The sequence below is a fragment of the Phascolarctos cinereus genome, unplaced genomic scaffold (assembly GCF_003287225.1).
Source record: "Phascolarctos cinereus isolate Bilbo 61053 unplaced genomic scaffold, phaCin_HiC Scaffold_2;HRSCAF=192, whole genome shotgun sequence".
Classification (NCBI taxonomy): Eukaryota; Metazoa; Chordata; class Mammalia; order Diprotodontia; family Phascolarctidae; genus Phascolarctos; species Phascolarctos cinereus.
In genome coordinates this window covers 49,860,488-49,888,386 of record NW_027555625.1, presented here as the reverse complement: position 1 = coordinate 49,888,386, position 27,899 = coordinate 49,860,488, and the positions used below count along the sequence as shown (strand labels likewise).

At 38.6% G+C, this 27,899-nt stretch overlaps 1 protein-coding gene across 1 annotated transcript in view; it reads right to left on the bottom strand.

Moving 5' to 3' along the window:
* The window catches only part of FANCA (FA complementation group A), a 105,556-nt gene that overhangs the window by 26,402 nt on the left and 51,255 nt on the right, over window positions 1–27,899 (bottom strand). The window contains 8 exon segments of the mRNA XM_078149126.1: window positions 5,303–5,431; window positions 5,961–6,034; window positions 14,138–14,314; window positions 18,387–18,483; window positions 22,153–22,340; window positions 23,984–24,083; window positions 25,753–25,823; window positions 26,231–26,361. Coding sequence (XP_078005252.1) covers window positions 5,303–5,431; window positions 5,961–6,034; window positions 14,138–14,314; window positions 18,387–18,483; window positions 22,153–22,340; window positions 23,984–24,083; window positions 25,753–25,823; window positions 26,231–26,361 — 967 coding nt within the window.

Sequence of the window (27,899 nt, the reverse complement as noted above, 5' to 3'; positions counted from 1 at the left end):
GGCCATTCACCTACAGTTGGTAGCAAACAATGGGTACCATCCCATTACCCCCATCGTCCTCTGGATGCAGCCTGTATTTGGTTCCAGTCAACTTCCTTTCTGGGACCCCCTCAAGGTAGAGACAAGTTTATGCCCCTTGCCAGCAGGAAGTAGTTTCAGAAGCCCAGACCTTTGTCCCTTACCCAAAACAATTTTGGGTCCAATTTGTTTAAGAGGGAAATGATGGGGGATGTGGACCCCTTAACTTTCCCATATATTTCAGTAGCCCAGATCTCTGGTGTTCACCTGAGGCATCTGTCCCATCCCAGTAATCCTTTTAACTGTCCTTTCATTGTGGCCCTCTGACCTAGCCAAGATCATTTAACTCTTTTAGTTGTCTGTACCTGGCTCATCCCAGGCTACTTGCCACTCCTTAATCCCATCCAGATCTTCTCACTGACCTTTTCCCCTTTTTTTGTATAAAAGTACCAATCTTACCCCCATTAAATTGCAAAGATTCTTTAGAATCTCACCCACCTAACAGCTGTTATAATAAAACCTCTCTACTCTGCCTGGAAAAAAAAAAAGAGAGTTGGAAGTACTGGAAATAACAACAACAAAAAAAACCTATCTAAACAGTTAGGAAATGACTAGTTATCAATGAAGGAATTATTTTTCAACCAGCCAACTCATTACAACTGGATCATCAATTTACTAAAGCAAAGCCCAAAATCAATAATGAGAACAAAATGAGAAGATACAGCCTAAAATTAAGACAACTCCAAAATGATCTATTTAAACAAGCTACTGCCCTTTAAAATGGTAATTAATCAAAGAACAGAAATCAACACATTATTACATTAGTCAAAATTCCATGGCAACTGGTGCTAATTAATCTAGAAATTGTCAGCTACCTCAATCAGAAAATACTTGATCTGCCCAAGAAGAGAGATGTAACAACCCAGGGCAATGCTGGTTAAATATATGAACGTGTCTCTAAAATCTTACTGAGAAGAATAGTGTAGTATTATGATCTACTGCCTCAAAAATAAAAAGAAATGGTGGAGGGGAAAAACTGTTTGCAGAAAACTTAGCAAGAGATTCAATTAAGCCCTTAGAATATTTAAGGATGAAACTTAAGGGGAAAATAAAAACCTAATGCTCCCATCAAGATTACTGTAATAAAATATTTTCTTCATTGATGACAAAAGAGCCTCTGTATTTGGGCTTTAAAATTATGGTCCCCAATGGGTTCCATAAGAAAAAGAAGTGGCACTAAAAAATACTATGATAGAAAGACAAGGTAGCTTAGATGAATTTTAAAAAAAGGTCCATGATGAAAGTGATATAATTTCAAAAGAATTGAAGAAACTACTGTTTCTCAAAATATCTAAAAGAGAGGATTACCTAACACTTGTAAAAAATTACCAACTCAAAGAGGCAAAATAGAAAATACCATTAATCCACATGCTCATTTCCCCATCTCTACAAATACTGATAAGAATAACTTATAGATTAATCAACTAGCCCTGGATTCAGGAGGACCTGAGTGCAAATCCAGCCTCAGACACATAACACTTACTAGCTGTGTGACCCTGGGCAAGTCACTTAACCCCATTGTCTAAAAGTAAAAAAACTTAAAAAATTATAAAAGTGAAATGGAGGTTAGGGAGGGAGGCACCTGGTAGTGAAACATGGCTGGTCTGGGCCCTTCCTCAACATGGAGGTTCTGAGAGAAAAAAACTTTGGGCTCCAAATTTTCTCCCTCCTTCACTGAGAAGGCAAGCAACTTGATACAGGTTATACATGCGCAGTCATGCAAAACACTCCCATAGTAGTCATGTTTTAGAAAACTAACTGTATTTCCCTTCATCCTAATCTGCCCCCCTCCATTTATTCTCTTCTCTCTTTTGACCCAGTCCCCCTTCAGAAGGATTTGCTTCTGATTATCCCCTCCCCCAATCTGCCCTCCCCTCTATTATCCCCTTGCTCTCTTATTCGCTTCCCCCCTATTTTCTTGTAGGGTAAAATAGATTTCCATACCCAACTGAGTGTGTATGCTATTCCCTCCTTATGCCAAATCCGATGAGAATAAGATTCACTCATTCCCTCTCACTTCCCCCATTTCCCCTCCACTGTAAAAGCCTTTTCTTAGGACCCACATGTACAGAAATATTTATAGCAGCTCTTTTTGTGGTGGCAAAGAATTGGAAACTGAGAGGATGCCCATCAACTGGGGAATGGCTGAGCAAGTTGTGGTATATGAATGTAATGGAATACTACTGTGCTATAAGAAAGGATGACCAGGCTGACTTCAGAAAAACCTGGAAGACTTGTATGGTCTGATGCTGAGTGAAATGAGCAGAACCAAGAGAACGTTGTACACAATAATAGCCACGTTGTGCGATGACAAATATTAATAAACTTAACCCTTCCTAGCAATACAAGGATCTAAGACATCTCCAGAGGCCTCATGATGGAAAATGCTATCCACATCCAAAGAAAAACTATGGAAGTTGAATTGCCATTTCTTTTCTCTTCTATTGAGTTATGTTTCCTCTTTCTGATGGTTCCTCCTACTGGTTTTAATTTTTACTTACAACACCACTGATGTGAAAATATGTTTAATAGGAATGTAAATGTATAGCCTATATGAGATTGTGTGACGTCTTGGGGAGGGTGGTGGGGAAGAAGGGGGAGAAAAATTTTAAACTCAAAAGCACATGGAAGTGATTATTGATAAATAAAAAAAAATTAATAAAATTTTAAAAAAACAAACCTTTTCTTGTCTGTTTCATGTGAGATAATTTACCCGTTCTAACTCTCCCTTTCTCCATCTCCCAGTATAATCCTCTCTCACCCCTTAATTTTATTCTCCAGATATCGCCCATTCATCTTCAACTCACCCTGTGCCCTCTATCTATTTATCTATCTATACATATAATTTTTTCCCCCTCCAACTACCCTAATATTGACAAAGGTCTCACGAGTTATAAATATCATCCTTCCATGTAGGAATGTAAACAAATCAACCTTAGTAAGTTCCTTATGATTTCTCTTTCCTGTTTACATCTTCATGCTTCTCTTGAGTCTTATATTTGAAAGTCAAATTTTATATTCAGTTCTGGTCTTTTCATCAAGAATGCTTGAAAGTCCTCTATTTCACTGAATGACCATTTTTTCCCCTGAAGGATTATATTCAGTTTGCTGGGTAGGTGATTCTTGGCTGTAATTCTATCTCCTTTGCCCTCCGGAATATCATGTTCCAAGACCTGAGGTCCATTAATGTAGAAGCTGCTAAATCTTGTGTTATCCTGATTGTGTTTCCAAAAATACTTGAATTGTTTCTTTCTGGCTGCTTGCAATATTTGCTCCTTGATCTGGGAACTCTGGAATTTGGCTACGATATTCCTAGGAGTTTTCCATTGGGGATCTCTTTCAGGAGGTGATCAGTGGATTCTTTCCATTTCTATTTCACCTTCTAAAATATCAGGGAAATTTTCCTTGATAATTTCTTGAAAGATGATGGCTAGGCTCTTTTTTTGATTATGGCTTTCAGATAGTCCAATAATTTTTAAATTCTCTCTCCTGGATCTATTTTCCAGGTCAGCTGTTTTTCCAATGAGATACTTCACATTCTCTTCTATTTTTTCATTCTTTTGGTTTTGTTTTACAATGTCTTGATTTATCATAAAGTCACTAGCTTCCATTTGCTCCAGTCTAATTTTTAAGGAAGTATTTTCTTCAGTGAGCTTTTGGATTTCCTTTTCCATTTGGCCAAAAGGCATTCTTCTCCTCATTGGCTTTTTGGACCTCTTTTGCCATTTGGGTTACACTATTTTTTAAGGTGTTATTTTCTTCAGTATTTTTTTGGGGTCTCCTTTAGCAAGCTGTTGACTTGTTTTTCATGATTTTCTTACGTCATTCTCATTTCTCTTCCCAGTTTTTCCTCTACTTCTTTTACTTGCTTCTCAAAATCCTTTTTGAGCTCTTCCATGGCCTGGGACCAATTCATACTTTTCTTAGAGGCTTTGGATGTAGGAGCTTTGACTCTTCTGGCTGTATGTTTTGATTTTCTTTGTCACCAAAGAAAGATTCTATGGTCTGACTGTTTTTTTGCACGGTTTGCTCATGTTCCCAGCCAATTACTTGAGTTTTAAAATCTTTGTTAAGGTAGGGGTCTGCTTCCAGTATGGAGAATGTACTGTCCCAAGCTTTGGGGGGTTTTGTGCAGCTGTTTTCAGAGATACTTCTAGGGACCTGTAAATCTTCTGTTCTTCCAAGGTAGTGTAATCAAGGGTGAGGCGTTTGCTCCTTTCCTGGTCTGAGCTCTGGTTTATGAGTGACCACAAGTACTCTTTTCTGTCTTGTAACTGTGAGAAGGATTCGCTCTGCACTGCCACTACAAGCTCCATCACATCAGTGCTCCTCCTAGCCCCAGGACCACCACCCAGAACCAAGTGCAGGCAAAGTCAGAGATTCCTGCCTCAGCACCAGCAAAGAGTACCCTGTGATCCCCCTTTGATCAGTCACCAGATTCCCCCTCGGTCTGTGGGCCTGAAGCTCTGGAAGCAGCCGCCACCCCGGAGCTATGCTGGAACTGGGGCTGGGACCAAGCTTCTCTCTCACTGCTGTCACAGACTTTTCCTACTGACCTTCTAAGTTGTCTTTGGCATTTGTGGGTTGAGAAGTCTGGAAACCACCACAGCTGCCCTGAGGCCTGTTCCAGGTTCACTAAGGCCTGGTTTTTGCCTGTGCACCCATGCTGAACTGTGTTCCTCTCCCAGCCTGGCGTGATAGACCTTTCCAATCAACCATCCAGGTTGTCTTGGGCTGGAAATGTGTTTCACTCTGTCTTTTTGTGGGCTCTGCTGCTCTAGAATTTCTTACAGCCATTTTTTACAGGTATTTGGATGGATTTGGGGGAGAGCTCAAGCAAGTCACTGCTTTTACTTTGCCATCTTGGCTCCACCCCTAGCTTAACTTCTCTATCCATTTTCTTTGACTAGCAATAATGTAGCTTCACTTCTAGCAATGCTACAATTAAGAGCAAAATAAAAATATTCCTCTAGTACAACAGTTCTTAACCTGAGATCCATGGACCTCTTGGGGAGCTGATGGACAGTATTCCAAGGGGTTGTGACCTCAGATGGGAAAACAAATTACATCCTTATTTTAAGATAATTGTAATTAATTTACTTTGTAATCTTATGTATTTTATGAATTTTTAAAAAATTATTCTGAGAAGAGGCTCAAAGGCTTCACCTGGCACCCTCAAAAGGCTCCATGACAAAGATTAAGAACCTCCCAATTACTAAAGTACCTCAGGCAGAAATCCACCACTGTCTCAACAAGAATTTCACATGCTTTTTCCAAATCTCCATCACAGCCTCCAGCCACAGAAGATTCTGGAAGGTATTGCTGATACAAAGCCCACTGATGAAAATACTGCCTACAACATAAAAATGCAAAAATTGGTTTCTTTTCATAGCCTAAAGTAATATACTAGACAATAAGCTTGAGCCTGGCAGGTATGAAAAAAAAAACATATCAACTGGGACCCTGATGGACACAATAGTTCAATTACTTATAGAGATGATAAGAAATCATTCATCTATCCACAGATACATTTTGAACCATTTCTATTACTGGATCTACTAGGGGGAACTAAAGTACAACAAAGAATAATCTTGTACTTTTAACCACCCAAGGCTCCATTTTAAAAAAAGTTTCTTGAACCTCTGATTTTTAAGAGATAAAGAATTTCCTTCTAGTACATCTCTTCTCAATATTGGACCAAAATGTCTTTTAATGAAACCAAAGTTAGAATTACAGAATTTAATTAAGGGAATAATCAAAGAATTTGCTATAATTTGGGTATCTAGTAGGAGTCTGACCTTATTACAAGTTAGAAACCTGTGAATGAATTTTTATGATGTCACAGCCTTTAACCCTCTATCCTTGGACTATGATCCATTTACCTTTCTGCATCTGAAAGAATATCATTGTCAGGTTTGATTTCCATCTCAAATAGCAGCCAATCTCTGTAAGTTAACTGAGAGAAAAAACCAATAGTTTAATTTAAAAGGTCAGAACAATGAATAGTATTGCTAAAAGCATTTTGCCTTCTCTATCATTTCTACTCCATGCTCATTAGTAATCTTCATTCTCTCTATATATACTGGCTGCCTCCTTGCTGTGCTGCAAACATGCTCCTGTCTCCCCATCCTCAAAAGACCCTCATTTGTTTGATACATATCTGCTATCATCCTTTATCTCTTCCTTTTTTTCCTAGATAAACTCCTTGAAAAAGTACCTCTATGTTTTTTCTTTCAATCTCTTCTTGACTTTCTGCAATTGGTCTTCAGACCTCATCATTCCACTGAAACTGTTCTCTCCAAAGACACCCATGATCTCTTAGCTGCCCAATTTAATGGCCTTTTCTCAACCCTCCTCCTTGACCTCTGACACTGTCAATCACCCATTTCTCTTTGATATTCTTATTACTTTAGCTTTTCCTGAGGCTGCTCTCCAGTTCTCCTCCTACTTGTCTGATCAGTTTTTCCTCAGTCACCTCTGCTGGACATAGCTTTGAGGGACAACCAAGGCGTCCCTCAAGGCTGTGCTTTACAAAGTTCTATCTCTCCATACTACTTCTCTGGACGAACTCATCAGCTCCCACATTTTCAATGATCATTTCTATGCAGATGATTCTTAGATTTACTCATCTAGCCCTAACCTGTCTCCTGGCCTCTAGTCCCACATTTTCAATGGCCAATTGGACATTTCAAACTAGATATTCAATGGACATCTTAAATTCAACATGTCTACTACATGTTATCTTTCTTTTTAAAATTTTTAAAATTTATTGTGATTTATCAACAATCACTTCCACAAACTTTTGAGTTTTAAATTTTTCTCCCCTTCCCTTTCCCCCAACCCAAGATGGTGCACAATCTGACATAGACTTTACATATACATTCCTATTAAACATATTTTCACATTAGTGATGTTGTAAGGAAGAATTAGAACCAATAGGAGGAACCACAAGAAAGAGGAAACAAAATAAAACAGAAGAAAAAAAATAGCAAATTTGCATTCAAACTCCATAGTTCTTTCTTTGGATGTGGACAGCATTTTCCATCACAAGGCCTCTGGAGATGTCTTACATCCTTGCACTGCTAGAAGGGTTAAGTCTATCAATGTTATTCACTGTACAATGTAGCTGTTACTGTGTACAATGTTCTCCTGGTTCTGCTCACTTCATTCAGCATCAACCCAAACAAGTCTTTCCAGGTTTTTCTGAAGTCAGCCTGCTCATCATTTCTTATAGCATAATAGTATTCCATTACATTATATACCACAACTTTTTCAGCCATTCCCCAACTGATGGGCATCCCCTGCATTTACAATTCTTTGCCACCACAGAAAGAGCTGCTATAAATATTTTCGTATATGTGGGTCCTTTTCCCATTTTTATGACATCTTTGGGATACAGCCCTAGAAGTACTATTGCTGGGTCAAAGAGTATGAACATTTGGTTGGATCATTCCACAACTCCACCAATAATGCATTAGTGTTCCAATTTTCCCATATCTTCTCCAGTATTTATCATTTTCCTGTTTGTCATGTTAGTCAATCTGATAGGTGTGATGTGGTACCTCAGAGTTGTTTTAATTTGCATTTCTCTAACAGTGATTTAGAGCATTTTTTTATATGACTATGGATGGCTTTAATTTCTTCATCTGAGAACTGCTTGTTCATGTCCTTTGACCATTTATCAATTGTATTCTTATAAATTTGACTTAATTCTCTCTATATTTTAGAAATGAGGCCCTCCCTCCTAATCTTGGTTGCATTGGCTCAATTTCTTTTTCTGAGATGGGGTCATTTAAATATTTTACTTCCTCTTCTGTCAATCTAGGCAATTTACATTTTTGTAAATATTCATCCACTTCACTAAGATTGTCAAATTTACTGGCATACAGTTGGGCAAAATAGTTCCTAATTATTGTTTTAATTTCTTCTTCATTGGTGGTAGATACACTCTTCTAATTTTTGATACTGGTGATTTGGTTTTCTTTTTTTTAAAATTGAATTAACCAAAGATTTATCTATTTTATTGTTGGTTTTCTTTTTTTTTTTCTTCATAAAACCAGCTCTTAGTTTTATTTGTTAGTTCAACAGTTTTCTTAATTTTAATTTTATTAATATCTTCTTTGGTTTTCAATATTTCTAATTTGGTTATTTAATTCAGGATTTTTAATTTGTTCTTTTTCTAGTTTTTTTTAGTTACATGCCCAATTCATTGTTCTCTTCTTTCTCTATTTTATTCATGTAAGCATTTAGAGATATAAAACTTCCCCTAAGAACTGTTTTCGCTGCATCTCATAAGTTTTGGTATGTTGTCTCATTATTGTCATTGTCTTGAATGAAGTTATTGTTTCTACGATTTGTTCTTTCACCCATTCATTCTTTGGGGTTAGATTATTTAGTTTCCAATTTTTAGTCTATCTTTCCATGGCCCTTTATTACATGTAATTTTTATTGCATCATGATCTGAAAAGGATGCGTTTAATATTTCTGCCTTTCTGCACTGGATTGTGAGGTTTTTATGCCCTAGTACATGGTCAATTTTTGTTTATGTACCATGTACCACCGAGAAAAAAATATATTCCTTTCTATCCCCATTCATTTTTCTCCAGAGGTCTACCATATCTAACTTTCCTAAAATTTTATTCACCTCCTTAACTTCTTTCCTGTTTATTTTGTGGTTAGATTTATCTAGTTCAGAGAAGGGGAGGCTGAGGTCCCCCACTAGTATAGTTTTGCTGTGTCTTTCTTCCTGCAACTCCTTGAACTTCTCTAAGAATTTTGATGCTATACCACTTGGTGCATATATGTTTAGTAATGATATTACTTCATTGTCTATGGTGCCTTTTAGCAGGATGTAGTTTCCTTCCTTATCTCTTTTAATAAGATCTATTTTTGCTTTTGCTTTGTCTGAGATTAGGATTGCTACCCCTGCTTTTTTTACCTCAGCTGAAGCATAATATATTTTACTCCAGCCTTTTACCGTTACCCTGTGTGTGTCCCTCTGTTTGAAATGTGTTTCCTGTAAACAACACATTGTAGGATTATGGTTTTTAATCCATTCTGCTATCTGCTTCTTCCATTTTGTGGGAGAGTTCCTCCCATTCACATATATAATTACTATCTGTATCTTTCTCTCCATTCTATTTCCCCTGTTTATGCGTTTCTTTCTCCTTTCTCCCTTTCCCTCCTCACTAGTGTTTTGCTTTTGACCACCACCTCCCTCAGTCCTGCCTCCCTTTTCTTCCCCTTTACCCTTTTTACTGCCTATAGGGCAAGTTAGATTTCTATACCTAACTGATTATGTTATTCTCATCTTGAGCCAAATCTGATTAGAGTAAGGTTCAAACAATGCTGATCTCCCTCCCTTCTTTCCCTCTATTGCAATAGGTTTTTGTGCTTTTTCCAGTAAGGTAACTTACCCTTGTCTGCCTCCTTCTTTCCTTTTCTCCCAGTACAATCCTTAATTAGATCAGATTAATCCATTTACTTAGATCCATTTAACCAACTTAATTATATATATTTTTTAACATTCCATCAAAGTCAACTTATATCTACGCCCTCTATGTATACCCCTTTAAAATGGTGTAATAACAATACAGTTCTCAAGAGTTACAAGTGTCACCTTCCCTTATAGGGATGTAAATAGTTTGCCCTTATTAATAACATATTTTTTTTTCTGTCCTGTTTACCTTTTTATGTCTCTCTTGAGTCTTGTATTTAAACATCAAATTTTGTGTTGAGCTCTGGTCTGTTCATCAAGAAGGTTTGGAAGTCCCCTATTTCATTGAATGTCCATCTCCTCCCCTGAGAGATTATACTCATTCACTGGGTAGTTGATCTTGGTTGTAATCCAAGCTCCTCTGCCTTACAGAATATCATATTCTATGATCTTTTAATGTAGAAGCTGGAAGGTCCTGTATAATCTTGACTTGTGGTTCCATGATATTTAAATTGTTTCTTTCTGGCTGCTTGCAGTATTTTCTCTTTGACCTGGTAATTTTGGAATTTGGCTACTATATTCCTTGGCATTTTCAATTTGAGATCTCTTTCAGGAGTTGATAGGTGGATTGTTTCCATGGCTATTTTATTTTACCCTCTGGTTCTAGGACCTCAGGGCAGTTTTCCTTGATGATTTCCTGAAAGATACTGTCCAGGCTATTTTTTTTCATTGTGATTTTCAGGTAGACCAATAATTTTTAAATTGTCTCTCCTGGATCTATTTTCCAGGTCCGTTGTTTTACCAGTGAGGTATTTTACATTGTCTTCTATTTTTTCATTCATTTGTTGCTATTTGACTGATTCTCACTCTCTCATAGAGTCATTAGCTTCCACTTACCCAATTCTCATTTTTAACAAATTGCTTCCTTCTATCAGATTTTGTACCTCCTTTTCTATTTGGCCCATTTTACTTTTTAAGAAGTTCTCTTCAACGAATTTTTGTGACTTCTTTTCCATTTGGCCAATTCTTCTTTTTAAGGAGTTGATTTCTTCAGTGTACTTTTTTCCCATTTGGCCAATCATATTTTTAAAGACTTGTTTTCTTTTCTTTTTTTTTTTAGGCAATTGGGGTTAAGTGACTCGCCCAGGATCACACAGCTAGTAAGTGTCAAGTGTTAAGTCTGAGGTCAGATTTGAACTCGGGTCATCCTGACTTCAGGGCCTGTGCTCTATCCACTGCACCACCTAGCTGCCCCTTAAAGACTTGTTTTCTACAGTTAATTTTGGTCTTTCCTTTTCTAAGCTATTGACTCTTGCATGCCTCTCATTTCTTTTCTCAGTTTTTCTTCTACCTCTCTTACATGACTTTTAAAATCCTTCTTGAGCTCTTCTAAGAAGGCTTTTTGGGCTGCAGACCAGTTTATATTCCCTTTTGAGGTTTCAGATGTGGGTTTGTTGACAATGTTGTCCTCTTCAAAATTTCTGCCTTGATCTTCACTCTTCCCCAAGAATCTATGGCACACTTCTTTTTGCTCATGGTATTTGCTTATTTCCTGGCCTTTAAAAAAATTGAGCTCTCCTGCTGGGGAGCACAGGGCACTGACCCAAGCTTCTTGAGTTGGGAGCCCAGGGCCTGGGCACTGGCCTGTTGTGTTGGGGCCTCAGATGCTGGCAGCTGGAGGCCGTAGGGTTCTGGCAGCTTACCTGGTGTTGGGCTGGACTCGGCAACACTGGAACTCTAGGGGTAGGGATGAGGAGTCTGGCCCCTAGAGGATGCCTGCTCACTTGGGCCTTTTGCTCCTTTCTTTGACTCCTTGCAGATGAATGTTTCACTGCTGCAGGATGTTTTTCTGCCTAGGGCTTTCCTGTTTGGAGTTGTGCTTCCCAGAGTTTTGCTGAGGCACTGGGAGACTTAATGCTTGCTTGTTCCACCACCTGGGGTTCAGGATCTCCCCCTGGTATGCTGAGGTGGGGCTTTCCACTAGTCGCTGGGACGCCTCCCATTGCATACTGCTCCCCCTCCCCCAGGGCAAAAGGGGCCTTTCCAGTTAATCCCTCAAGCTTCCTGGGCTACAGGACTGTTGCACTCTGTCTTTCTGTTGGTTTAGCTGTTCCAGGGTTTTTCCTGGGGCAATATTTTCTGGGCTTTCAGAGGTTAATAAGGGAGGGTGAGAGCAACTTACTTCTTACTCTGCCACCTTGGCTCTGTATCATTCTTCTACATGTTATCTTTCCCCAAAACCATCACCTCTTCCAAACTTCCCTACTGTTGCCAAGGACACTACCATTCTTCTAGTCACTTGGGCCCTCAACCCAGTTGTCCTCAACCTCTCATTCTCTCTCACTCCACCTATATCCATTCTGTTGCCAAGTCCTGCCAACTGTACCTTTGAGACATCTTTCATAGTCTCTCTCCCCCTTCTCTCCTCTGAAACTGTCACTGCCCTAGTGCAGGCCTTGTCACTTCATGGATGGACTAGCACAGCAGCCCATTAGATGATCTCCTTGCTTCAAGTTTCTCGGCACTCTTTCCAAATCCCTACTCAGCTTAACAAGTGACCTTCCTAAAGGACAAATATGACCCCTCCCCAAACAACTCAACAAACTACAACAGCTCCCTCATGCCTCCAGCACAAATACAACATCTTTTATAACTTGGCCCCATTCTGCTTTTCTTATAGCCTTCTTATATTTCACTCTCCTCCAGGTACTCTATGTTCCAGTAACATTGGACTAACTCTAGCTGTTCCACCTCTAGGCTCTAAGCATTCCCTCCCTCCTCTTCTCTTTCCATCACCCTCCCTCTATCACATTCTCCCTCTCCTTCCTTCTTTTTCTGCCTCCCTCCCTCCCTCCCTCTGTCACATTCTCCCTCTCTCTTCCTCTCTCTCCCCCTCCCTCTCTCTGGCTGGAAGCCTCAGCCCAATCCCTTTGCTAATGGACATAGTAACTTTGACCTGCTCTGTTTCTGAATAGGCCAGTTTGTCCCTTTCTTAGGTAACCTAGTGGGTTCCTCCTCCTAGAGGTTTTCCAGACAGATGCTGAACTTACTGTGGACACTTACTGGACATCTCAAACTGGATAGCTCATGGACATCTTAAACTCAACATGTCCAAAACAGAACTAAATATCTTTCCCTCAAAATTGTCCATCTTTCAAACCTTCCTATTACTGCTCAAAATTCCAGAGCCTAAGTGGTCTATCATCCTAAGCATTCCTTACTAGTAGCAGGATTTATAGGTGAGTATCACCATACCCAGCCAATTCTACACATTTTCTCTAGTTGTCCTCCATGTCTGCAATGATGTCTCTTCTCACCTTCGCTTCCTGGGTTCAAGCCTCAGTTAAAATCTCTGGGATTTCAATCAATCCCAGTCCCCCTCAATCTGAGATTACCTCAAATTTACCTTTATGTCTATATATGTACATATTTGTTTGCATACTGTCTCCTACATCATAACATGAGCCCCTTGAGGGAAGAGACTGTTTCTGTCTTTCTTTGAATCTCCAGTGTTTTTCAGAGGGTCTGGCACATGGCAGGCACTTAATAAATGCTTGTTAATTTGACTTGAGTCCTTTCATTTTACTGATAGGATCTATGGTCCCCAAGTTATAAGATTCTATCTAAAACAATCCATAGCAGACTAGGAAGACTTCATCCAGTGGTATAAAAAGAAATCAATCACAACCATCTTTCACAAGAACAATGTCTATTCCTTTGTTTTCGTTGTTCTGAGTCTTTATGATCTCATGGACCATAGCACACCAGGCCCTTTTATCCTCTACAATCTCTCAAAATCTGTCCCAGTTGATGTTTGTCTACTTCCCTGACACTATCTAACTACCTCATCCTCTGCCATCCCATTCTCCTTTTGCCTTCAATCTTTCCCAGCATCAAGGTCTTTTCCAATGAGTCCTGTCTTCTCATTATGTGGCCAATGTATTTAAGCTTCAGCTTCACTATTTGACCTTGAAGAGAACAGCCTGAAATCAATTTAAGTATTGGTTTATTTGATCTCCTTGCTGTCTAAGAAAATCTCCAAAGTCTTTTCCAGAAGCATCAATTCTGCAGTGCTCAGCTTTCCTTCTAGTCCGGCTCTCACAACCGTACTCTCTCCCTTACATTTATCAATATCTACCAAGCCCAATCAAAACTCATATATTCCTTGTTATTCCCTACATTGACAGTTAGAGAAAAGCAAATGACTGTCTATAACATATACCGTCAAACTCTACCTACAACAACCTTCTCATGGAAGATTTTTAAAAAGGCAAAATTCATTGATGTCTCTTAAGTAGACCAACTGCTTCATTTCCTTTAAGCCCCTTGGCACATGCCAATTTGTACGGGTGAATTAAAATGTGGATGATCAAAAAAGCTAACTTCTTTCAAATTATCAAGAAAACCTCTTTCAAATTATTGGGACTGGGGGATAGGACTAATACCTTATGGATTCCATCAGATTATTCTTTCAATCAATGTATTGACATGCAATCTACTTCTAATAGGGTTCTACCAAACTAATATATTCTCAAATGTAGAAAACTTAAAAAATCTTAACGTGAAACACATGTAAATTAACATTTAGTTTGAGAGAACAAAAGGTACAGTTACAAAGCTTACTTGAAATTGTCTGTCCTTCAAAAGTTCTTGGAATTTCCTTTGCTTCCACAAACAGAGGGCAGCCTTCTTCCAATCTACAAAGGAAGAAGACAAGTTCCTCCAAGGGAGATCTACTACATCTTCTTGACAAGTAGTTCCTCGAGCTTCTACATAAGTTCGAAGCACAATAAATTGCACCTGCAATAAATGCAATTTATTTCAATAAATAAATTTTAGAATAAACAAACTGAATTATAAAACAGTTTGATGGTACTATGGCTCCACTCACCATTCCTCTAATTTCCCAGACCAAAATATCTTCCCAGGCCACCACTCCCCAGTGTGTACTATTTCCTCCTATTAAGAATGCAAATTCCTTGAGGGCAAGGACCTCTCTTCAGTTTTTGTATGCTCAGTGCTTAGCAAAGTACTAGCACATAGTAAGCACTTAATAAATGCTTTTTCGTTCCTTCATTTGGCTTTTAAATACTGACATGGAACGTGACATAATCAAGTTCAGAGGAAGCAGCTTAGTTCTTTCAAAGGTAGGTAGGTGAATTGAACAGGAGAATTTCACTTTCTAATCATCCATTCACCAATGGTTCAATTTGTGGCTCTGGGCAGAAGATTTACTTAAGATAATTCACATTAACCTCACAACTATCAAATATAGGTTGTTGTAGGTAGAGTTTGAGGGTATATGTTATAGACAGTCATTCGCTTTTCTCTAACTGTCAATGTAGGGAATAACAAGGAATATATGAGTTTTGATTGGGCTTGGTAGATATTGATAAATGTAAGGGAGAGAGTATGGTTGTGAGAGCCGGACTAGAAGGAAAGCTGAGCACTGCAGAATTGATGCTTCTGGAAAAGACTTTGGAGATTTTCTTAGGCCAGAAATTTGTATTTTATGTTACTGAAAAGCACAGTATTTTATATTGCTTTTCAGCAATGTCAGTCAAATGAAAAAATTATATTTTTTGTTAAAGAGGAAAATAAGCATTTTGTACACAAGCACCTCTACTTGCGAGGGTGGGTTTCTACCAACTAAGAATATATAAAAAGATTATTTGTAATAAAGATGTGGAACTGATCAAGCTTTGCTAAACATCTGATGTTTCTTACCAAGTTAATAAAGAGTTATACTGTGCCAAGCAAACACTGAGGGGCTCACATTCTGAGTCCTTCCTTTCGTTCTTTTGGTATCCTATCAAAATGGTGCACCTGGCACTAAACTGTGAAAACCCAGGACCATACTATGAAAGGAGGGAAATACAAGAATCAGAAATCTACCATGAACAATAAGGTAGGATATTTTAAAAAATGGATCATTTATCCATTAATTTAATTTACATTATAGTTTCAAAGCCATTTAATGTAATTTTGATTGATTTTTAAGACTTCCAACAGCTCTAAGTTTATATGTCCTTTTGCTGAATACGTCTCATATTTGTCTCATGAATTCATGTCTCATGACTCATGTCTCAAATAAACCCTTAAATGCACTAGAACTCCCTATTGAAAGAGGCACTTCAATCTTTTTTTAATAGTCATTTAATATTTATTTTCCAAAATATATTTTAGTATTTATTTTATTTTTAAGTCTTTTCTTTTTAAATTGAGTTCCAAATTATCTCCCTACCCTTCACACCCCATACTGAGAAAGCAAGCAATATATCCATTTTACATGTGAAATCATGTAAACATTTCTATATTAGCCATATTTCCCCCCTCAAAGCAAGAAAAATAAAGTGAGAAAATTTTACTTCAATTTGTACTCAGAGTTCATCAGTTTTCTCTCTAGAAGTGGGTAGCATTTTTTCACCATGAGTCCCAAGTTTTTCACAATTGATCATCATTATAATATTGCTGTTACTGTGTACAATTATCTCCCAGTTCTTCTCACTTCACTTAGCATCATTTCACGTATTGGTCTTCCCATGTTTTTCTGAAACCATCCCCCTCCTCATTTCTTATAGCACAACAGTACTCCATCACAATCATGTGCCACAACTTGTTCAGCCATTCCCCAATTATGAGTATCCTATTTCTAATTCTTAGCCACCACGAAAAAAGCTGATATAAATATTTCTGTACATATAGGTTCTTTTCCTTTTTCTTCAATCTCTGTGGGATACAGATCTCACAGTGGTGTTGCTAGATCAAAGGCTATGAACAGTTTTATAGCCCTTCAGGCCTAGTTCCATACCGTTCTTTAGAACTAGTTCTGAAGAGTAGTTCTAGAGTAGCTCATTACTCTACAACAGTATTAGTGAACTTACTTTTGCCTCATCCCCTCTAGCATTTGTCATTTCTGACAGGTGTGAATCGGTTCTTCAGAGTTGTTTTAATTTGCCTTTCTCTAACCCAATGTTTTAGAGTATTTTCTTATATGACTATAGATAGCTTTGATGTCTTCTGAAAACTGCCTGTTTATATCCTTTGACCATTTATCAACTGGGGAATGGCTTATTTTTATAAATTTGACTCAGTTCTATACTCAGTATATATTTGAGAAATGAGGCCTTTATCAGAGAACTTTGTTGTAAAAATTTCTGGTATTACTCCATGTCTGTGGTACCTTTTAGCAAAATGTAGTTTACCTGACTATCCCTCTTAGTTAGGTCTATTTTTGTTTTTGCTTTATCTGAGATCATTATCGTTACCTCCGCCTTTTTTTAGTTCAGCCGAAGCATATTAGATTCTATTCCAGCTCTTTATTTTAATTTTATGTGTGCTTTTCTGTCAGATTCTGGTTTCTAATCCATTCTGCTATCTGCTTCCATTTTATGAATGAGCTCATGCTGTTCACATTCAGTTATGATTATTGTTTTCCCTTCCATCCCATTTTCTTTTGTTTCTCTTTATCCTGTCCCTCCTCAAAAATCTGTTTTGCTTCTAAGCACTGCCCCCCTTAATTTGTCCTCCCTTGTATCACTCCTCCCCTCTCCCTTTTCTCTTACTCCCTTTCATATTATTTCCCTATCAGGTGAGATACAGTGTATATATATATTCATCCTCTTTGAAACAATTCTGATGAGAGTGAGGTTCAAGCATTGCCTGACAAATCCCATTCCCTCTCCACTGTAAAAGCTCTTCTTTGTGCACCTCTTTTATGTGAGAAAATTTCCCCCTTTTTACCTCTCCCTTCCCTCTTCTCCTAGTGCATCCCTCTTTCTCAACCCTTCGTTTTTTGGGGGGAATCATTCTGATATAATCAACTCCCATCCATGCCCTCTGTCTGTGGAGTCTTCTAAGTACCTTAATAATGACAAAGTTCTTAAGAGTTGCATGTATCATCTTCCCATATGGGAATGTAAACAATTTAAACTTTATTGAGACCCTTATGATTACTCTTTTATCTTTACCTTTTTATGCTTCTCTTGAAAAATCTTATGTTAGTATGGCAAATTTCCTATTTAGTTCTGGTCTTTTCATCAGGAATGCTTTAAAGTCCTCTATTTCATTAAATATCCATTTTCCCCTCAAAGATTATACTCAGTTTTGCTGGGTAAGTTACTCTTGTTGGTAATCTTAGCTTCTTTGCTTTCCAGTCCCCTGCAGTCACAAGCCCTAGTGCTTTTCTTTGCCTTGAAACCAAGACCTGTTCTCTTGTGACCAACCCACAGTGATACTCTCCTCCCTGGAACTGAAGCTGCTACTACCACAGCCACTGTTGCTGCAGTGTGTGTAGGCTCCAGACAGGCCACCACCCCAGTGTCACAAATTTCTGCTGACCTCTTAAGTTTTCTTAGGCTGGAAAAACGTCTCACACTGATCTTTTGTTGGCTCTACAAATCCAAAATTTGGTTTGAGGTCTTATTTTTTAAATTGTTTGGGGGGCAATGTTGGAAGAGTTCAGCTGGGTTGCTTCTAATCCACCATTATGGCTCTGCCTCCTCTCATCTATTCTTAAACCTTTTCTGTAAAGGCAAGAATCCTTTTCTGATTTGATAATCATTCATTAATGTATCTATTATGTAAATGCTGCTGTTTTCCTTAAAGTGGTGCACATGAGGAGTGTAACATCATCTGTCATTTATGTAGTTAGAGAAGATGGAAAATACCAACACTGCTTCCTTTGTGTCTGCCTGGACATCTGCAACAGCTTTGATGAGAAAACCCTGATAAATAATGTAACAGAGTGTCACACATTAAGCTAAAAAAGCTAAAGTCAACAAGGGACCTTTGCCTCCTGGCTGGAAAGACACACTAGAGTTGAGCAGTTAGAGAACAATGTTAAATAAAATAGAAAGAAAAATACATCTACCTTTTTAATGAGGCCTGCAGGTAAACAATTACACAAAACGTCATGTGAATGGGAGGAAAATTTGCACAAAGTATAAGAAATTGCTGCGACACAAAACCTGAAATGGAAAAACAGAAAAGATATTATAGAACTTCATATAAAAATAAAGGATCTCTTGTTAATATTGGGCAGAAAAGCAAATAGATTAACTGGATCTCAAAGCAGGTCAGTTCAATTAAGATAACACAAACTATAAAGTAGGTTTTAGAAGGAACAAGAATAATCAATATTGGCAGCCAATCTATCCTGTCCATAGTTTGTACACAGCTATTTGCATACTGTCTCCCTCATTAGGACGTGAGCTTCTTGAGGGCAAGGACAGTCTTTTACCTTTCTTTCTATTTCCAGTCACTTCATAAATGTTTGCTGGGCTTGGAATCCATGAGCCTTGCATTATATGACTCCGAGCAAATCAATTCACCTCATCTGCAAAATGGGGATAATAATACCACCTACCTCACAGGATTTTGTGAGGATCAAATGACAATTTTTTTTGCAAACTTTAAAGCTCTATGTAAATGCTATTGTTATTACTGTCACTGTTAATATTATGTTGCTGTTCCAGTTGTTGTTACATCTTATTTTGTAGGGCATAATCCAAGGAAAGCAGACCCAGAATACCAAAATCAGCACACTTTATAGAACTCACCATCACAATTATCAGACAATAATTGTAAGTGTCTGAGCTAGCTACTACTCAAAGTTAGCTTTACAGACTGACAATGTCCTAAAGACATACAAATAACCACAGAAAATATACTACGCCTCTGGGTCCAGTACAAGAATGGGGTGCATTTTTATGGGTAGTTTTATTTAGATGGGATTGGAACAGAAAAAGAATTGTCTGCTCTCTTCCATTTAATCATGGAAAAGAAAGAACTATAGGAGTTGTCTCGGTAAGGCAGGACAAGGCAGGCGTAGGGCAGCACAGAGAAAGTTTGTGGGAACAAGTGCAAACAATGAATAAAGGAAACATTAAATGAATTGTTTTGAGGAAGAAGAGAAGAGAAAGGTAGCTCAAGATAGTAGATTAAGAGTTATCTGCTACCTGGAATAGGACACTGTGTCCCACCTCCATATATGCTTGTAACTGATTATTCATTCTGTTGAATTCCTGGGAATTTATTACGGTAACCATCTTGAAAAGGCAAAATTAGAGAGATGACAAGTTTAAACCTATATTTTAATCTAGAGTTTTTTAAAAGGTACTTAAAGAAAAAATATATATTCCTTCTCTAGTCTGGGAAGGGCCAGGTGCTCATGCTATATACACCCCCTTACGTTTTCACTCACACACAACCTCTACCCTCTACATGGGGAGGATGTTCAGGATGAAGGGCTTTCTCACAGTCCCCGGAACTCCAATGGATCCATGGCACAGGCAGACTACTTCTTGTTCCCATTTCCCCCACAGCACAAGAAAGAAAGCCTATTTGCACCAATCCTTCCAACTAAATTGATGAAATAACAGTTTAGAACACTGAGGTCCAAGAGGAAGTGAAAAGGGCTAAAAACAGATCAGAAATATCAGAAGGAAAAGGCTACCTAAGCAAGAAGATAGAGCCATGACAAATGTTATTATTGTCATCTCCTCCCCACACAAATCTTTCTTTTAATATGCAGAATGACACTGCAATTTTTTAGTAACTGATATTGACATCCTACTACTTCTGCACAAATGGACTAATAGCAATGAAGATTAATTTGTACCTACGTTCAGAGGATTAATTAAACATTTTTGTGAATTAAAACACGCTTCAGAAATCACTGAAAAAAAAATAAAAAAACTAACTAAAAAAAAGGTACTTAAGAAACTTATTAGCAAACAGTACTAGACAGTACAGCCCCTTTCTAGAAGTACAATGTAGAATCATGAAGAAATCATTTGCTTGACATGTGGATAATTTCATATGTGCACAAAGGGACATTAATCTTTAAAAGGGGGCACTGCCCATTAACCAGAGAATAGCTACACAAATTTTGAAACCTGAATGTGTTGGAATATTACTGCAATGTAATAAAAGAATATGAAGAATAATATAGCAAAGCATGAGGAAACATGCAGAGATGTAAACTAAACAAGTAGAACTAGGACGATAGTCTACATAACAATGCAAATGGAAAGTACAACAAGAAACTCAAACTGAAAGTTGTCTAGTTATAATAATCAAATCAGCCACAAAAAAGAGATGAGAAAAAGTCTCTCTCTCTCCCCCTTCGCTGGAAAAGGTGAACAGAGTAGAACATCGCTTCAGTGGCGGGGGGATGAGTCTGCTTTTTTCCCTACTTTGATCCTGCCTCCTCGTCTTCTACTACTTCACCTCTCAAGATTCCAACGTGAACCTCCAGAGAAGGCATCTGTCACATGAAGAATAAGCTCCCTTTCTTCAGCTCCCCCAGGCAGCTCTAATAAAACAAATCAAAGGTTCCAGGGAGAAGGAGGAAGTAAATGTGCCAGGCTGGGAGGTAAATCTAGGGAATAGCTTAGCAACCTTTTTAGCTTTAAGGGTCTCAAGTAAGGCCAGACAACGACTACTGGGGTCTGACAAGACCAATATCTACCAGGAAACTGCCCCTCCCTGCTCCCAGCCCCAAATAGGTATTAGTTTTCCCTAAAAGGCAACAAAGATGTCCCGGGACCTGATTGGCCCCTGCCCGATGCAGCTTCTAGTCACTTACCAGAATACCATAGGAGTTACCAGTCTCTAGAAGCTAAGCATAATCCTTGGATTATGCCCTACAAAATGAGATGTAACAACAACTAGAACACTGTATCTTTGGGCACATTATTACTATGCCAGGGCCAAGTAAGGCCCCTTTTGTTAGCTGTTCAATGACTTATGAGTGCCTCCCTTTGTCCCCAAGTCAAACCTGAACAAGAAGGGTACAGGGGTCAGGCCTGCTTCTAACGCGACACTCCTCGCAGTACAGAGACCTAGACAAAGGAGGAACAACCAACGGAGCAGGAGAAGGGGGAAAAGGAAGAAGAAGAAGAAGAAGACAGTAATACATGGTTGGGAACGGATAGAGTGTGACCAACAACTGCTTTAGATGCCACCTGGTGGCGACAGTGCTACAGGTTTCCTATCCTATCTTATACATGTATGGACAGGTGGTTAATTTCAAGGTTGTATAAACAGATCTGCCACCTAAAAATTTTAGAAGATTGTTTTAAAACCAAGAACTGCAACTATTTTGGGGCTAAATAACAACTTTATGAAATGGAAGAGGGTGATTCATCTTTGTTTTTTGGGTTTTTTTGGTTGTTGTTGTTTTAGGCAGTGGGGTTAAGTGACTTGCCCAGGGTCACACAGCTAGTAAGTGTTATGTGTCTGAGGCCGGATTTGAACTCAGGTCCTCCTGAATCCAGGGCTGGTGCTCTATCCACTGCACCACCTAACTGCCCCTGAGGGCGATTCATCTTAATTGCAATAAACTTAACCAGTTCTATGAACCAGGCAAATAAACGATTTAGGCATCAAGGTGGCCTGGCGTCAGGAAGGTCTGGGTTTGAATCCAGCCTCAAGACACTCACTAGCTTCATGACTCCTTCACATCACTCAGCCCCAGTTTCCTCTTCTGTAAAATGGAGATAAAAGAGCACTTACTTCACAGGGATATTGTTGTGAGGATCAAAGACATGTAAAAAGCTTTAGAAACTTGAAATCTATACAAACTCTAAATATCAGCTATTATGATGCAGGAAGGAAGGAAGGAAGGAACTTACCGTATACAAAGGGAAAAGGATTTCCAAGTTCTCCATGCCAGAAGGTTTTCCCACAACACTGTGACCGGGTGAGATTCTGCATGGGCAGAAGTTCCAAGAACCAATTCTGGAACAAAGGACTTTGACTCATTTAGGTGAACCGCCAGGGCAGCAAGGCCTAAAACATGGATGTCAGTCAGACATTCACCCTAAAATCAAAATAGAAAAATCATAAAAAGGAGAGGAATGTGGCATTTATCCCAAAGGAACCCCACCTGAAGTCAGTGAGCCACAGGAGATTGTCCTGGAGGCTGGAGAATGCTGACGCTTATGATGATTCAAAAGGATTAACAACCAAACTAAAAAAAAGAAATCCACTGCTTTCAATCACTTTCTCCAAACTGGAGAGTTGATATACTGCAGCTACTTCAGGTAAATGTCAACACTACAAATAAACCAACAACTCTGGTTGTAATCTGGTAAATGCATATTCCCAGGAAGACTGACGTTTTCATCCGTTTTCCAATCTACCTGAAGCCACAGAACCAGGAGCTTTCATAGAACAACTAGAGGAGAGGCCATGAGTTCTTTCACTGCCCAATCTGACCTTTTCTCTCCTGGGTCGTCTTTTTTTCTCTTTTGGCGACCTCAGCAGTTGCCATGGGCTTAATAATCATCTTTCTACAGATGACTCCCAGATCGATCTACTGATCTATTGAGCTATCTATTGATCTCTCTATCCATCTCCCTAGCCCTAGTATCTCCCCTGAGCCTCAGTATTGCATTACTGTCTATAGGACTTTTCACACTAGATGTCTGAGACACCACACAGTGCCCAAAACCAAATTTGTCACCTTTTCCCCCAACTCCCTTCCAAATCCTATCTCTGCCAAAGGCACCAGCACTCTGAGAGTCTCTCAGGCTCACAATTTTATCCCCATCTTCCCCTCTCCATTCTCTCTCACTCCACATATCCAATCAGCTGAGTAACCTTGTCATTTCTACTTCCACAACATCTTTCTCATCTGACACCCTCTCTTGACTCACAGAACCACCTCCTAATTCAGACCTTCATCAGCTTTTATCTATTTTTCAGCTACTGAAACGGCCTCTTAATTGGTCTCCCTACATCAAGTCTATCCCTATTCTAATCTACCCACTACACGAATGCCAAACTGCTTTTCTTTAAGTGTATATCCAAACGTGTCTCCTCTACTCAATAAATTTCATTGGCTTTCTATTGCCTCTAGGATAAAATAAAAACTCCTGCTGAGCTTTGAAAGCCCTTCATAACCTGACCTAAGCCTGTCTTTTCAGCCTCATCACTGAAAGCTCCTTGAGAATAGGAACTGTGGTGCTTTTTTCTCAAAATAGACACTTAACAAGTGTTTGCTAATTGACTAAGACACACTCCAAATGGAGTCTGAGTGGAAATAGAAACCTGCTGTCCCCTCTACCCTCCTTGGATCTAGCTCAGGGTATTGCATTCAGAGCACATGTAATCTTTATATTTTATCGTCCTTGATACAGTGATGAAGGTTGTGAATAGCAAGAATTTGGTCAGTTGTGAATCAATTCTGAGAAGTGGAAAAGAATGGTTTTTTATGAGGGGAATAAAAATACTTTGTTCTTGGGAAAAAAAGCTGAAACAGAGGTAGGTCTTGGTGATGGTGAGTACCTGCTCTCTGTTAGTCATCTCCCACTGCAAACACACATGCCTTCAGTGAATGACAGTTCTCCATCCTCACAGCAAAGAACTGCTCATCGTTTAGTGTGCAACCCAAGGCACCTGGGGCTCAATAAGTCCTCTGTGGGAGGTGGGGCACTGAGATATTAAGTCAGAAAACCTAACCTGGTGGTAAATAAGTTGGCAGAACCTGGTAAGCAATACAGGAAGAAGATGCCTGTGTCCACAGATCATCTTCACAAACAGTGATGGCCAGGAACCTTGCCTGCAAAGAGACAAATGTTATAAAAGATCATTTGTACTAATAGCTGTTTGAATTACCTTAACCTCCAGTGTAAAAAGGTGTTGGTAAGATGGCTAAAGGTGATCTCTTATTAACCTATGACTCTTGCATTAATATACTTCGCTGAAATGGACCACTTAGCATTCAAGCTCAAGAAATCTTACTGAGAAAATTAGTAGGAGACTCCAGCACACTTATCTTAGAAAAATACCCTAAAAAATCCCTGGAAAAAGAGAAAGGACTGAAAAGATGAATGTGGACATGAATGGCTTAAGGAAAGATCAGTTTCAAAATACCCTTCCTCCTCCTGGCCAAAGCTTTGTTGGTCCAAATCTGTGATTTCACTGGGGTCAGGAATTCCAAAGGAGGAATCTCCTATCAATGTAGATCAGTAATTGTTATACACCTAAGTCTAAGAGAGTGGTCTACTATACCAAGAGGTTAAGTAATGCATTAGTTCAAGGTTACACCACCCTTAGGTGTCAGACATAGGATCTGAAAACAGACCTGGCTGGGACTGGCTCTCTACTGGGCTAGGCTGCCTCAGAGCCATGTTACCATGGTGGAATCAACTTCACAATCATCTTTTATATATCTGAATGACACTAAATAACCTACAGTAAAGTATAATCAAACCAGCAGCCCAAAGAGAGGGCTATCAGCAAAACCTGTCAAAAAATATCCTCAGTCTAGTCCCAAATGACTCTGGCTACATTATGTAGAGAAATCTCCTCCTAGGCCTCAAGTAGTCTAATGAAAGGTTAGAAATACAAGTTTAAACTTTAAACAGAGATTCACACACTGACCTTAGAAATAAATCCCTGTTCTTTATGCCTTCAGTTATTACCAACAGGGCCTTACCCACTACTACTCCAACTGCTACTGAGCTGCAGACACATAAAAGGGTCATAGTCATTTTTGCAATACAGCAGCCTTTATAGTTCTCTGGCTCATTCCAACCCCATACCATGAACAGCCTCTTCCTTGCTTCAGGAGAGGTTTGCAACCTAAATCAAGAATAGTCTTTCAGCAATTAGTAAGCAAAGTAAAGACTGATCTAATTTTCTGGAGGACTGGGAGGTTTCACTTAGGATGACTTACAAACTCTGGCACCTGGATAGGGCTATTTCAGTTATAAAAATGTTAGGACTCTAAAGAACATAAATAAGCTTGAAGACGTTGTGGCTGCTTGGCAGTTTCAGCCTAACAGGATAACAAACTGAGAACTGTTGAAAATCAGACTGACAGTTTTACCGAAATTTCCCAGGATAGTAACAAACTATTTGATTATTTGGAAAACATTAATGAGAACTGGAAAACAACAGATTATTTCCATTATCTTTTAGAATCAATGGATAGAGTGATGGACTTGGAGTCAGGAAGATCTGTGTTCAAGTCCTGCCAAAGACACTAGCTATGTGACCTTCATGAGTCGCAACCTAAGCCTCAGTTTCCTCATTTGTAAAATGGGAATAAAACAACTACCTCACAGACCTGGGTGAATCCGATGAGAGAATACAGATATGACAAGTACTCTGCAAACTATAAAGTACTATATAAATGTTAGCTATTACCCTAACAAAACAAGTTATGAAGTAGTTAGGCTGCTCATTAAGTTGGTATAAAACTTAAGAGAAAGTAGTATACCTACCTATCAGGTGGATTGAATCTAGAAGAAGCCAGTAGGTTCTGGCAAAAGGATGTCAGCAAAAGATCAGTGACCTAAGACAAAAAATATATTTGCATTCATTTTGGGAAGTGCAGGTTCCAGGATAACACACAGATATTACAAAACAACCACACAAAACTCTGAAATGTAACCCTGAATACAAAATATGCTAGTGGGAAGTATAGAGAAAACAGGTTCCAAGGAAACCTGTTTTCAAATCCCAGGAATTCTCTATGTTCAGGAATGGACAAGGCACATGCTTGTAAATATCCATTAACTGAATTTAGTAAGTGTTTGCTCCACTCTCTTGAGAAACAAACCTAATATATAAATCCCTTACCCAGCAAAATACAAATTTAGGAGAAGTCCAACCCACTTAAGGCCCTTCATAAACACAAAGATGTTCCAATTTCCTTATCCTAGCATCTACCCTCTCTACTCCGAGCTAGTTCATACTCACTTTCTGTTCTTGTTGCCCAAGTTTTAGGGAATGGAAGTTAAGATGAATCTTTGATGTCTCAGTTCCACTGTCATCGTCTCCCAAAACAACTTTGAGTGTCTCACAGATCACTGCAATCTGAGCAGACAAAGCTGCAAGTGGAAAGAATCTCAAAGATAAGAGGAAAGGGAGAAAGAATCGGGATTGGGGTGATGAGTAGAAAGGTTAAATAAGCAAGAGAAAAAAAGGAATATACTTATTACCTAAAACAATTTACTTTTCTAGTTAATGTATAATTTTAGTTTTCTAGAGGTTAGGAAAAGGGGAAGGATGGTTCAGCTAAATGTGACTATAAGGTCTAGCTCAAACTGCTCCCTGGGGAAGCTCAACTGCTCCCCAGTTAAATACAATATGGTGATCACTCCAAAAGTTTAGAGCTAGTCTAGAATGGATTATTTTTTCTCTTCTGATGTTTGCTAGAACCAATGGTCTTAACCAGTAAAAGATGTGAGAACTTATTTCAGACTGCAAAAGGTGGGTTCAGAGTAATGGAAAGAGCTCTGGACTTGCAATCATAAGACTTAGGCCAAATAACTTAATGCCTCTAAGCCTCAGCTTCTTCGTGTGAAAAATGGGGGTAATATTTGCAATACTTATGGGGTTGTGAGGAAAGCACTGCATAAAATCTGTAAAGCACAAAAAAATAAGTGAGCAATTGTGACCATAATGATGTAAGCATAAGAGTTATACATATAACTCACATAGCTTGACAGTGAGGGGAAGTAGGATAAATCTGAAATAATGATAATAATAATAGCATTTGTATAGTACTTCAAGGTTTGCAAAGCACATCAGGTGCCATAATGTCTCCATTTTACAGATGAGGAAACTGAAGCTGATAGGTTATTTGCCCAGGGTCAGACAGCTAATAAACGTCTAAGGCAGGATTTGAATTTGGGTCTTCCAAACTTTATCCCCTCTACAAAGCAGCTGCCCTACTCATGAGAGCCTGAAATAACTCATCTTTTAATGAAATGGCCTAACTAGATGGAACCTATGGATAAACCCTTTCATTTTTTTATCCGAAATAGCAAACCAACCATTCATCCCCCTTAAAGATTTTAAACCTCAGCCATTACCTAACTACACATACTGAGCAGGTGGCAAACATCCTACCAATGTGAAATTTTCAGAAGTCTCATCTAATGGCAAGTTTCCACTCAGGCATTAACTGCACTACCTAAATGTTGACATGCTTTTTTCAAACAAGGGCTAATATGAGGTGTCAACATATTTTTGGCTTTAACACAGTCTCAGACGTCAACCCTAAAATACAAGGTGTAGTCTTATAGACTTACTATTTTAAAAGCTAAAAATTCCCTTTCAAAGAATATTAGGATGCAATGCAGAGCAATGAATATGAGATGATCTGCCTATTTAGAATGATATAAATCCTCAAAAGTCATTAAATGAACTCACAACTTTATTAAAGCTTCCTCAAAGACTCTGAGAATAATCTCATACTAAAAACCTGTTTAATTCTCTTAACAAAAAATCTAGTTCCTTTGTTTTAGAAAGTCAATTTCACATTTAGAGCACTTCAAAATACTCTCCCTATGACATATATCAAAGAACTTCCAGTTGACTTTGATGGAATAGCAAACACTGAGTGCTTTACAATTCAGTTAAA